General features: G+C 39.5%; 1 protein-coding gene across 5 annotated transcripts in view; it reads left to right on the top strand.

Annotated features, from left to right (window-relative positions):
- Nucleotides 1-12,394, top strand: part of APBA1 (amyloid beta precursor protein binding family A member 1) — an 89,048-nt gene that overhangs the window by 52,012 nt on the left and 24,642 nt on the right. For 4 of the 5 annotated variants that reach the window (XM_048049679.2, XM_066989131.1, XM_066989130.1 and 1 more), the window contains exon 3: nt 9,924-10,025. The exons of the other annotated variant lie outside the window; for it this stretch is intronic. In XM_048049679.2, coding sequence (XP_047905636.1) covers nt 9,924-10,025 — 102 coding nt within the window. The remainder of the gene's footprint in view (nt 1-9,923; nt 10,026-12,394) is intronic. 5 annotated transcript variants of the gene reach the window in all.

Here is a 12,394-nt window from a genome sequence, read left to right as displayed (position 1 = left end):
TTGAAGTTTTACGGGTTTTCTATATTTCTAATAAAACAAACTCATAAACAACTAACTAAGTTAAATTTATGCCTGATGTGAAAATGGCTGATATACTAGACGTATTGAACCAAAAATTATCTCTAATATGGAACCATGCCATTAGTTCATGGGTAACTGCACTACAAACATCTGCTCTATCCTTTTTATTGCTGTGGAATGTTTTTTGTGACCTTTGTTTTTTTTGTTTGTTTGTTTTTTGAAAAACACCAAATGATAGAACTGTGGGGTTTTGTGTGTTTTGGCCTTTTAAACTGAATTACTGAAAACTTATAGGAATGCATCAGAACTATCCTAAACACCTCAACCTTTTCAAGGGGAATTCAGACACTGAAAAAAGATCACATGCAATGCAGATCTGTGACATGCTTCTGCATTTTTCATCTGTCTTCAAAGCTATGAAGGCTAATATTCTGCAAGTGGAAAGAGATTTTTGGAGTACGGGGTTTGAGTTGTTGACAAACATGCAAGTTAGCTGTGAGAACTAGCTTTCAGGTTTTATTTTTGCTTGAAAACAGAAACACATAGCGATGAGCGTGTTTAGGTTTGGTTTTTGTTTCTTTATTGCTAAAGAATTTCTGAACTAATTCAGAAATTTTCCAGAAGCTTTGATTAAGTCTCTCCTATTGTTCGAATGTGGGTGGCATTACTCTCTTGCTGTACGTTTTGGTCACCATATTGTCTGTGCATCTAAGTGCTGTCTTTTTCTGGGAGGACCAAAGAACTTGCTGTTGCTTCCTGATTTTTCTGGTCATAACACCCAGTACCAGCAATGGTCTTGCCAGCGTTAGGCTGGGGATCCTTGGAGCACTGAGTCCTTTCTGCAGGTGCTCCAGCTGCTTTCCAAAATATTGCTGCACCTTGCAGGATTCGACTTTCTAAGTATGCTGGTAGGTCTCGGCCTGGTATGTTCATATAGTAATCAAAACAGGTGTTTCCATCAGTCTGCATCAATAACAATACCCATAGTGAAGTACGCTGGGGCTCTGGTTTTGTACCAAAAGGTAATTTCTCATTCAGCATTTCTCATTGCCTGTCAGACAAGAGCCTGACTGAGATTTTCAGTTCTGGCAGCAATCAAAGCAGTGATGTATCATGACAGTAAGTATAGCTCAGTGGAAATTGAAATGGTGATTGTAGATGTATAGACGGTCTATGTTCTTGGAAAGAGAAAGTTAGTTGAGTGATAGTTTAGCAGACCAGGAGCAGATTGAAGGGAATACGTATTGCAGAAGAATAATATAATACAAGATTTGGGATTGTGTAGGGTTTTTGTTTTTCACTGAAGACTACATCTATGCCTTACCGTACTCTTTAAATCAGATTTCACGGCATAGTGTTCTGAACAGTCTGCTTTCTTAAACAGAGTATTACTACAATTGCTTAGCAGTAAATTGGGCAAAATTGGATTTTGCTGTCTAAGTGGCCATGAGTGATCAGTTACACTGAAAATACAGTTAGAGCCTGTTTATCTGAATGTAGATTTTCCTTCTTTCTCCCTTCAGAAAGAAAAAGGATCTCAGACACAAGCTTTTCAGTGCAACCAGTCTATGCCAGAGAAGTAATTCAATCTAATTAGTGGTATTGGTCTTGAAATAAGAAGGAACTACATGGGCAGTGTTTTACCTTTAAGAAAACACCCTTTTCTTCCCCTAGAAGTATTGTTGCCTGATGTAAATTGGGTCTTTTATTACCTTCAGTATTTTTGCAGGTCTGCTTTGGAAATTGTACCCACATTGTTTTTTATCAAAACCATTTTGATTTTAAAAGTAATACTTGTTTGGAAATATTTGTAAACGTTCTGTGTATTATAAGATACTGAAACTGGTAAGGCCTCTTCAGATCTAAGGACTGGTCATGTTTTATTTAGCTAGGAGCTCTGCAAGAGGGAGTAGTGAAGCCAGGGAGTCAGAAGAATGATTTGCGGTTGAGAGTCATTAAATATGACAACCTCTTCTGGCTTTTTCAGTAGAAAGTGACTGTCACTCCTCAGCACTGAGCATTTAGATGATACGTTCACAGTAGAACGTTTGGAAGAGGGTGAGTTTGAAGTATCCAGAGACTATTTTGAGAAGCTAGCAATCAAGACGTGTTTGGCTAGCCTACAGCTGGGTGTAGTTTGGGACTTAGGAAAGACTTATGCAACGAGCATGACAGAAAGATACAGATCACTTCAGCAGAATTCTGCTCCTTTTTAAGAAGGTCTGTTCCCAGGTTTATTCGAGGTTTAATTTACAGGAATTTCTATTCATTGGTCACTCCTACGTATTTCTCCCCAGACGAGATGTTTTGTAGGTACACAACGAAAGAAAATTTACTCACAGACATGGACAGTTCTATTGTAATAAACGAAAGTAGTACCACGATGTAAGTAGCAGACTTCTGTGAATAAATAAATAGTATACTCGAGTATCTGCTTAATAGTTAACAATGGAGAGTATTTGCTGCCACTGGCCTTGTGCACCTTTGTTAGTGATGCTTTCACTGGGATAAGAAATGTTCTGGACCATATGTGGGAAGGTGTAACACTTGTGTATTTGATAAATGCTGAAAAATTATCTCAGTGTCCGTGTAGTAAATGCAGTAAGATTTTTTGTAGTTTGACGCTTACAAGAGATATGAGCAATTGATATATATTTCTAAAATCTATTTATCTGAATATTTTTTGTTTAAACCAAAGCAGAAAATCACTTGGATTTAGCTTCACGTGTTTATCTTTTTCAAATACAGTAGCAGTTAGAGCTGCACAACTGTGTGAAATGTGACGTCAGGAAACTGACCCATGGTGGAAAAGGACTGCGGAGCTGCAGTTAGGTTTTGTTTTCTGAGTGTGAAACTGGAGATGGTCTATTCACCTCCTACTGAATCATGTTCATAGCTTGAGACCAACATGAAGCTTGTGGTATGCACATGTCTGGGAGTGGTGGACAGAAATACCCTTTAGACAATACTGTTCCTCTAAATGCCTGTGGTTATCTCCCTGGAAGGGAAGGCCCATGCTCTTTTTACATAGTTCATGCCTATTTCTCTTTTCAGTCAGATTGTCCATCAGAAGTTGGTTGTGAGTGTGCCTAGCCAAGCACAGGAACAGCGGTGTTTGCAGGTCTAAATAGAAGATATCTGTAGTGCATGGATACAGAGAGGATGAGGGAATAGTTCCATGTAGTAGGTATCTCAGAATATGGTGGAATATCCTGGTATATAAATCATACAAAAAGTCTAAAAAGCATCTTTAAAATGTCACAGAGCTTTGAGAAGAGTGGCTACTCCAGTTGTGGAAATACAGGGAACCTGTTGAGAAAAGCAGAAAAAGGCACAAACACTCAATTAGGTCTTTTTTTTTGGCAAGGATTTAAGGAGCAATTCTGTCCTCTCATGACCAGGGAAGACAAGCAGGCTGCCTACTTCACTTCTGCCATAATCAGGAGAAAACAGTGGTTTCGAGGGAGAAATTCCCTGCTCCCAGAACTAAATACCATGACTTTGTTTTGAGGTCCATTCAGTTATTTATGGAATTATAGATCTCAAAGCTAGATCTCGCATTTTGTTGACCTGCAAGGCATGTTTTGTTGCTGTGTTCCAAGACTTCGGTTTTGTAAATTTTTCTCATCGGTGGCCACAGTCTCTGTTCCTCTGCAGACACTTGAGGTAGTGGAACATAAAATAAAACCTAATAAAAATTTAAACTACATACATGGGTGGTTTGGATTTGTGAAGTGGAAATTCACAGCTGAAGACAAGCCTTTCAGGTCGAACAGAACTGAGCTGTGTTGTTTTGCTTCTGTTCTTTTTGGTTATCTATATTTAATTTCAAGCCTTGACTTCTCAGTTGTAGGATTTTCTCCATCGTGATGACTCTAAAAATGGAGTGTCTTCATGGAGATGAATTTGCTTCACTTTTTCCGGAGCAGGACTAATGTATTATTAACAAAGGAATAAAGAAGTCTGTTTTAAATAATTAAGCAGGTTTCAGTAATAGATGAACTGGGGGAGAGGAAAATAGGAGGGGGAGAAAAGAAATGAAATAAAGATGAGTTTGTATTAATAAGATATCGTGTTTTTTCTCTGAATGGACCCTTTAAAACTGTTTGCTGAGCACAAAGAATAGAGGTAATCTTTCTGTCAAGATCACAGTCTTAAAATTAAAGAGTAAGCCCAGTTAAAAAAAAACAAAAAGCATTTTAATCCCCAGGGCAGAAAGCTTTATGGTGATTCATCAATCACACAGAAGAAAGCGTATGTTTATCAATTAGTGTGCTCGATAACAGGCACTCACCCGATGACTTACTGGCTTTAAAATTACAGTGAGCATTGCATTCGTAATTCCTTGCTTTGTTTCTTTTTGGTGGTGGTGGTGGTTTTTATTTTGTTCTTGTTATGTTTTCTAAGCTATGGAAAGCTGAAGGCAATGCCAAGTGATTTTTTTCCTGTGCTCTTGAAAGCTGGAACAGCGCTTGTTAAAGTATTTCAGTCTTTTGAAAACACAGGAGGGGTCTGCACTAATGTTTTCGGACTGACCCGTGAAGCTGCACGCAAGCTGCAAGTTCAAGTGAAAGTACGGCTGGGGAGGTCCGTAGCCGAGAGAGAAGCATCCGGCGCCGAACCATCCTCCAGGAGTCCCGCTGTGCTGGCGGCCTTCCGCCCAGCGCGCGTGCGGCAGGACAGACCCCAGCCCTCTTAGCATCAGTGTGATCTGGCGGACAGAGTCCGTACAGCCTGAGGTTTTATTCAGAGAGAAGTTACAGCTCTCAGAGTGTGGCCGTGGTGCTAAATGCTCACTGCTGCTGATTCCTGTGGCTGGGAGGTTCTCTGAAATGGACAAAGTAAAGGCCCATCTTCCCTTAACAGGCTCAGTTACTTTTATTACTAGCTCACCCTGAGTTTTCTGTGTCAAATCTAAACCCCTTCTTATTTGTACGTATATTTTTGTTTTGTATCTGGGATTCAGTAATATAAGCAGCAGTGGATAGGGGTCTTAAAAGGCTTTGGCATAGGTACGCAGTTATGGCTTAGGTCAAAATCTCCATTTTTGTAACTTCCGTGAATTTTACTGCAGAATTACATACAACTCAGTGTTGCTGTACAGACGCTCGTGGACAGTGTTTCAGAAAGCTAGTTTATTCAGAGCTTCATAGGACCACTGTGGACATTCGGATCTCTCAAGTGGGCCTGCCAGTCACTATCCAGGCAGTGGGAAGTGGTGGGAGGCCCCGATGTTGCAGGGCACCCTCAGCTGAGCTGTGGGGACTCCTCAGACCAATGCACCCCAAACTGCTGATGTTCTCAGCAGGTGACGCGTGCACAGCAGGAGTCACCGGGGGGAATGCCTACAATTCCTGTATGGAGAGGTGCTACAGCAGCTAACCAAACGCTTTGTTCTGAGCTGAGCAGCTCAGTCAGTTACCTTGTCTCAAGTCAACCTGTCGTTATCATCTGTGCATAAATTAGCCACGTTGAGGGGGGGGTCCTGGACCACACAAGGAAACCGATGGGTGAGTGGGCAGCACAGGGCTGCAGTTGTGCCATAGGTTTAACTACAGGACAAACTGCAGTTTCATCCTCATGCCACAGCAATGAAATAAATTCCACAGATTGTGTCACAGTATGCATGTATGTGTATAATAGTTCAGGGTGTTTGTGTTTGTTTTTTTTTTTCAAAGCCTTTATTTAACACTACAGTTACTGCAAATTTATACAAAGTAGGACAGTAGCGATGATTAGTTACATCGTAAGGAAAGTTAGTTTCCAGCTCTATTCTTTACAGGTGCTTGACATCATCTAAAAGCTATGAACATTTGTTGATCGTCTCAGTTTATCACAGCAGATATTCTGCAATGATGCCTTCCATGTGATAGACTTGTGATCAGGTCCTGAAATAGGACAGCTGTGGTGGATTGCTTATTAAAGATCTTGGCTGTGGGGTTCAGGTGCATTTTCTTTCCTCCTCTCCTGAAGGAAAGAAAAACAGCTTTAACAGTAGCTCATAGCAATACATAATGTGTAATGCATAATAAGATTATATACAGTGTACAAGGAACATAGTCACAGTCAGAAAGTAGCTTCTATACCAATAGCAAAAACTATTTTGATAAATCACAGTAGATAGACAAGTTCACTGGCTAGGCTACAGCTGCTTGTGAAATTATGGGTCTAACTATAGTTACATGCTGGACCTGAAAACGTTATAGACCTTTGACCTTTGCCTAATATATGGGGGTACCTCTGAGAAGACTTTTTATCACTGAAGTCAGTTAAATTAAAAACCCTTGCTTTATCTAGTTGTCTCTTCTGGGCTAATGTAGAGGAAGAGTATCTTTGCCATTCCTCTGCCAAGAAGCCTGTACGTGGACGTTACTGTCATGTAAGTAATGGTCTTTTGTTTGAGTCCATCTTGCTTTGCTGAAGTATTTGTTGATTTCATCCTTTCTGTCCCAGCTTTGTATGTCACCCAAAGTTATACTGTTTTCAGATATGCTGCTGCCAGAAACAGGTAAAACAACATTGCTTTTATGAAGCAAAAGCAGGTGGTTGCATCTGAAGATGTTTCAGGGTCAGTTATGTTTGTCTTCACAAGTTATTCAGCAGCCAGGTGGGTTGACCTGGATAGGTTAGATGCAACACGATACTCCTTCCTCTCAAGTTGCTAGTTCTGTTATTGAATTCCGATGCACAAGAGCAGGGAAGGCTTCTCAGGTGGAGGGAGCTGTGTGTCAGACAGAAGCAAACAACACCAAAATTGAGATGGAAAACTTTTGGATGTACCAGGCTGAATATCGTAAGAAAAATGTAAGTAGATGTTCATGACAGCAACTGGTACTTTTTTCTTACTGCACATCAGAGAACAAACACTTTGTAGTTCTGCTGCTGGACCTCTCCATGTAACAACAGCGTCCCTCACATGCATTTACATTTTCTGTTCTGAGAGCATTTTCTTTAGGCTTTTAGAATTAGTTTTGTTAGGAGACAATGAAGCTGTTACTAAGCATTTATTTTAGACTTCGGTTTGTCGTGCTTTGAGGAGCTGTGGAAGTAGTCTGTCAAAGTATTTCTTGATACTGGTGTGAAAGCTACTCACAGACTGTGACTGCATTCTTTCCTTGTGCGTTGTAAGTGAACATGCATTTTCATGTGGAAGAAAACCGAGTGTTATTCTTCAAAGGCTGAACTTTCTCTTACAAAATTTCTCAGGGAGAGCTCTTGTTTCTTATTATGTAGCAAACTTGGTAGCCAGTTTGATATTTGATGTTAGTGTTTTGGTCAGGGCAGAGGATTTTCTTTTTTTCAGGAAAAAATGAGTGAATTTTGAAACAGCACATGGGAGGGAGGCTGTGTAGTTACTTTGGTGTTTCCTTAATACTGATGTTTTGTAGATGAAGATAGGCCAGTGAAGTTATATGTAGTGCAACTGGAGTAACTGTTAATACATTTTAGACGGTGCAAAGTTCCTAAATGTCAACAACTAACTGTTTTAAATGAGATAATTTATTTTAGTTGCTAGTTTTGTGTGTCAGTAAGAAAGCTTTCTGGCATTTTAAATAATGTTTTGTGTGGAAACAGTCGATGCTAAAAGGTTATATGCTTTATTTTGTTTCTTTGTTTACTGTTTAAAGTTCAGTCCTGCAATATACTGATGCCGTTATTAGGTTGATAGCGGTGCTCCCCCTTTATATTTAATCCTCGTGCAGAAATACTAGCTAGCTAGTGGAAATGGGAACACTGTGGGGGTACATCCTTAAGGAAACAGAAGTTGCCACTTGCACAGTTGAGTCACTGTGGTATTGTAACTCTTGGTAGTTACACAGCAAGTCAGGAGAGCCCCTGCGTAAATGCCGGTGGTGTGAGGAGAAACCATTCAGTCTGACAGTGCAAGTACATGCAGTAGCCTAGGCACCCTTTCACAACCACATCTGGTCTGTTCAGTAACCATCAGTCTCATTTTTGCCCTCCAGTTATGAATCAAAATGTAGGGAGATGCAAGGACTGCTGTTTTACCCTGGAGATATCCCTAAAAGCCATGGCTTCCTAACTGGGGGAGCCTTCACTAGGTGGCTGTACTTCTAACATTTGCTAAGCATCCAATATATTTCTTTGAGAGGAATCGGGGTAAGAAGAAAGAAGAGGAGGAGGGAATTCTATTTTCTTGTTTTATCTATGAAAATGAACTTGCAAAACTTTGAGTTTTTGCACACTATTTCATAGAGCTTAGCACTTTAGCTAGAGCAGAGGCATAGCAAGAGGGAACTCCTGGACTGGAGCTGCTGCCAGCTCAGAGCCCTTTTCTGGTATGACTGATATGTCACATAATTGTTTATGAAAACAGAAGAACAGCGTTTGGCTGTTTTGCTGTCAGTGATGTACTGCTGAGCTGGCAAAGGTGGGGCCAAACTCCTGGTGTCAAAGGAGATTGTAGAGCTCCAGTGCTGCTGGGTTACAAACCCAGCTTGCGTAACTAAACGCTCAAGCTTCCTTAGAGGGTTCACCTTTTGGCACGGACATATTTTACAAGTACCTTCTTAAAATCTGCCTTCAAAATGTGTGCCGGGTTGAAGCTTTATTCTCTCTTACAAGTTGGTCACCTGCATTGATTCCAGCTCAGTGTTCTTGTGTCATATTTGCATTCCAGTCTGCCCTGCTCGGGACCTTAGGTACCTTGCTGTGGCTTTTTAGCAACAGTGTGCTGTGTGCTAGCAGCATCCATCAAGAGCTGCCTGTGATTAGAACAGCCTTTCCAAGAGCAGCTTACCAAAATACTTGCGGGCAGATCACACAGAGCTAGAAATTCCATGCTGCTCTTCTTGTATGCCGTTCCCGTTGGTTTTCTACTATGATGTTTGTTATGATACTGCCTGAATTGCTAGGAAGTGATACCAGAGACAGCTTCTCTGCTAAATTGTGTATGGGTGAAAGAAGAAAAGTGAGGAAATTTCATCTAGAGAGCATGTATGATATTAAGATGAACTGCGTGAACTGTGAAATTTTTTCAAAGTTTGTACTGTATCTAGGTTGAGGAATTGTAGTTCTTGGTTACACTGGTACTGAATAGCCCTTGAATACCTCGAGAAGTCCTTGAATATGTTAATATTGCTCTGTACAGTTTATTAAAGGTGTTTTTATAGATGACGGATAACATATATGGACAACCACTGAAGCCCATCTCTGCTTAGATGAGATTAGTTTGCCACTTTAGGTTAATCATACCTGAAAGCCTATATGCTTGTAGAGGAAACCACAGGCATTTCTTCCCCCTTCCCAGTTTGACAGTTAAGTAATCTTTACAGAATCCCTCTTCTGTTCATGGTCAATTCGCCTGTCTGCCATCACAGCTTACTTCTTCTTAATGACATTACCCTTTCTTTCCTAGAATGCCAGAATTCTAGGACGTGGGTCTGTGCTGCTTACAGCTTTCAGCAGACTCGGAATCATTTGCCTGCATGCCACAGGCATGTATTCATGCAGCTGTAAGTCCTGTAACTGCAGCTTAGTTGAATGCTGACAATAAATGGAAGCAGGTGGCCCAGTACCACAGACAATCTTCCATTTATCCCATAAAAGTGTGGTGTTATGACATACTTTTTGGCTCAGTCTTGTTTGCCACTGAGTACATTTTTTTTAAGTTTTCCACTTCTTTCATTTCATAAATACGCATTTTTTTAAAGATGTAGATGTTCAGGTTGAGTCCAGCGAGATACTGAGTTAGTTACATCTGATCATTGTGATAAAATCAAGGGTTACAACATTTCAAAAAGTGTTTGTCCTGTTTTGTTTTTTTTCTTTTTCACTTTCATCTCTTATTTCCTCTACCAAGTTAGAGGAAAATATGAAAGAAGAACTTCTACATTGGTCACTCAGATTATTATTTAATTTTATTTCCTTGCCATGTCTAGTCTCCATCTCCAGATTCCTCTTCACCTCGGGGTGCTGAGTCGTCAAGTAGGCAACATCACCAGGATGTCTGCAGTACAGCAGAGCCCTCCACTAATAAAGAGGTAGAGTGAAATCTTTTTAAAAGCCACAGTCTTGTTCATAATGCTCATGCCTTTTTATTTTCCTTGCCCCATTATACCTGTGCAATCCCTTCTCTTTTACTGAAATTGGAACAAACTTGAACAGCTGATTCGCTGCTCCTTTCCTTTATGCTTGCCTGGCTGTCTGACTGAATTTCTAACATTCTTAAGTCTGTTTGTCATGGCATTTCTGACTCTGTGTTTGGCTGCCACAAAATTTACTTAGCAGGCTGGGAGAAGAACAGCCAACATCACTTCTGTAGTAGAGGCAAATTAAGCCCTTTTCCTTTTTCTGTGCAGAATGTCCTCCAACAAAGAAAGTAATGCTTGTCAGTGAGATGAATAATCCTCCTTAAATAAAATTAGTTAGGTAGTAATTTATGCTGCTTACTATATTAGCATTGTACAACCTGAACTGTTGGAAGAACTGGATGATTTAGTGATAACCTGTCAGTGATTTACAGTGAGAATATAGGAGTTCCTTACCCCATGCTCCTCAAAATAGAGCTGCTTATTTATTTATCCATTATTTCGCCCCGCAGCTTTTTACAGTATTCTAGCTCTACCAACACAAAATGAGAGTTGTGAGTAGAATTTCTCACAGCGCAAGAAGAAAATAATTCAATATAAAAAGTATTTAGATTAGTGTAGACTGTCTGGCTTTGTAAACAGAAACGTGCAAATATTTGGTTTATTTGCTTTAAAAAAAAAAAAGAATGTCAAAAAAATATGGAAAGTGTAGGCACAGTAGCTAACAAAGGACCACAAAAGACCACATTGCTACTGATAACAATGCATGAGTTATCTTCCATACTGAAAGAAATTGACCTACTGTGACTGGAAGTACTGATTAAAATTGAAACACTAATTAGTAATTCTTTTTTTTTTCTTTTTCTGTTTTTATTATCAAGAGTGTAATAAAGCTTGTATCATGTATATATTTCTGCTAACTGGTATTTGCATTTAGAAGAAAATGGAAGGATTCAAAAGGCTTAAGAAATTCATAATTTCTCATGGGCTAAAGCCTTCAGTAGCGGGTTGCACTTTTGCCTGCAATATTTTTAGCTTATTCAAGCCTCTGGCTTTCTTCAGCTTACAGATTTTATCACTTGATGTACATTCTGACTGTTAACAGTTTTTAGGCATTACTGTATGTGCTCACACATAGCTTCAGAGTTAATCCTGGTAAACCAGGATTCACAGTAGGATGTATCAGGCTGTTTCGTTTCCCTCAAATGAGCAGTAACACCTGTTTTAGGACCTCCATGCAAGAACGACAGTCATAAAGAAGCCTCATAATTTGGGGAAATTACTTTAAGGTCTTAATAAAACCTTTTTTTTAATACAAATTTTGTAATAGTAGGCTGAAAGGCAACAAGATCATTAACAAGAGTAATCAAATATTAATACCTCAATATTTCATTATTCATGGGTATCTAAAATTAAAAGGTGTAGATTTCCTCTTATCAGCAACTTTATCTGTTTCTTTAGTATTCTTGTGGTCTTAGTTGAATGTCCTTTGACCTGGGTTAAGGACAAAAAAAAATGAATAGTGTGCAAGACTTTGTAGCAAGAGCATATATGATGACAGTTTGTTGTTTTATCCAAAGAAGTGGCGTCAGTTCGTCAGATTGCTGAAAAATTGCCAAATCTGTATTTATAAACTTTGGGCACTCAGTTTAACATGAAAGTGCTTTGGAAAATGCATTTATATGCATAAGCTGTCGCAGGCATGCATTGGATTTGTCCTCTGTCTCCTGTCAGAGTCCAGCAGTTGAATATCCCTCTTAGGTCCACACCAGCAGCAACTGCAAACCATTGTTGAGTCTGTATAGGTAGGTGGTCTGGTAAAAAAACAATCTGACGAGATGAAAGAGCCACAGGTCTGAAAAGGAATATCTGTACCCTCACAGGAACTGATATGCTTTTGCAGCAGGAGAAGATCGTTTATTTATGCTAGTACTATCTCTGATGGAGAGCCTTCTTGGTTTTGCAGTAGAGCTTAGTCATTTTCCTAAAGAACAAGAAGTACTTAAAGGCTGCACAGGCTCTGCTGTCTGTCATGCAACTGTTGTTTTACTTTCATGGTTGTTTTATTTTATAGCAAGACTATCATCATTCCTTGAAAAATATTATTACGTTACATATATTTTCCATTCGTTGCAATGGAAAAAACTCCCTGGGGTTAGTCACTCAGCCTGTCACTTAACCTTCCTAGTTTGCCTGTTTGTTTTTTTTTTGTACTAACATACAGAACCTGTGTTGCTTGCCACAAAGGAAAATAATTTGGCATATATGTATAAGTGTATGTTTGTATAAAAGCAGGTACTATTAAGATACTAAAAAGATAC

This window comes from Anser cygnoides, chromosome Z, assembly GCF_040182565.1.
Source record: "Anser cygnoides isolate HZ-2024a breed goose chromosome Z, Taihu_goose_T2T_genome, whole genome shotgun sequence".
Taxonomy (NCBI): domain Eukaryota; kingdom Metazoa; phylum Chordata; class Aves; order Anseriformes; family Anatidae; genus Anser; species Anser cygnoides.
This window is presented reverse-complemented; position numbering and strand designations above follow the sequence as displayed.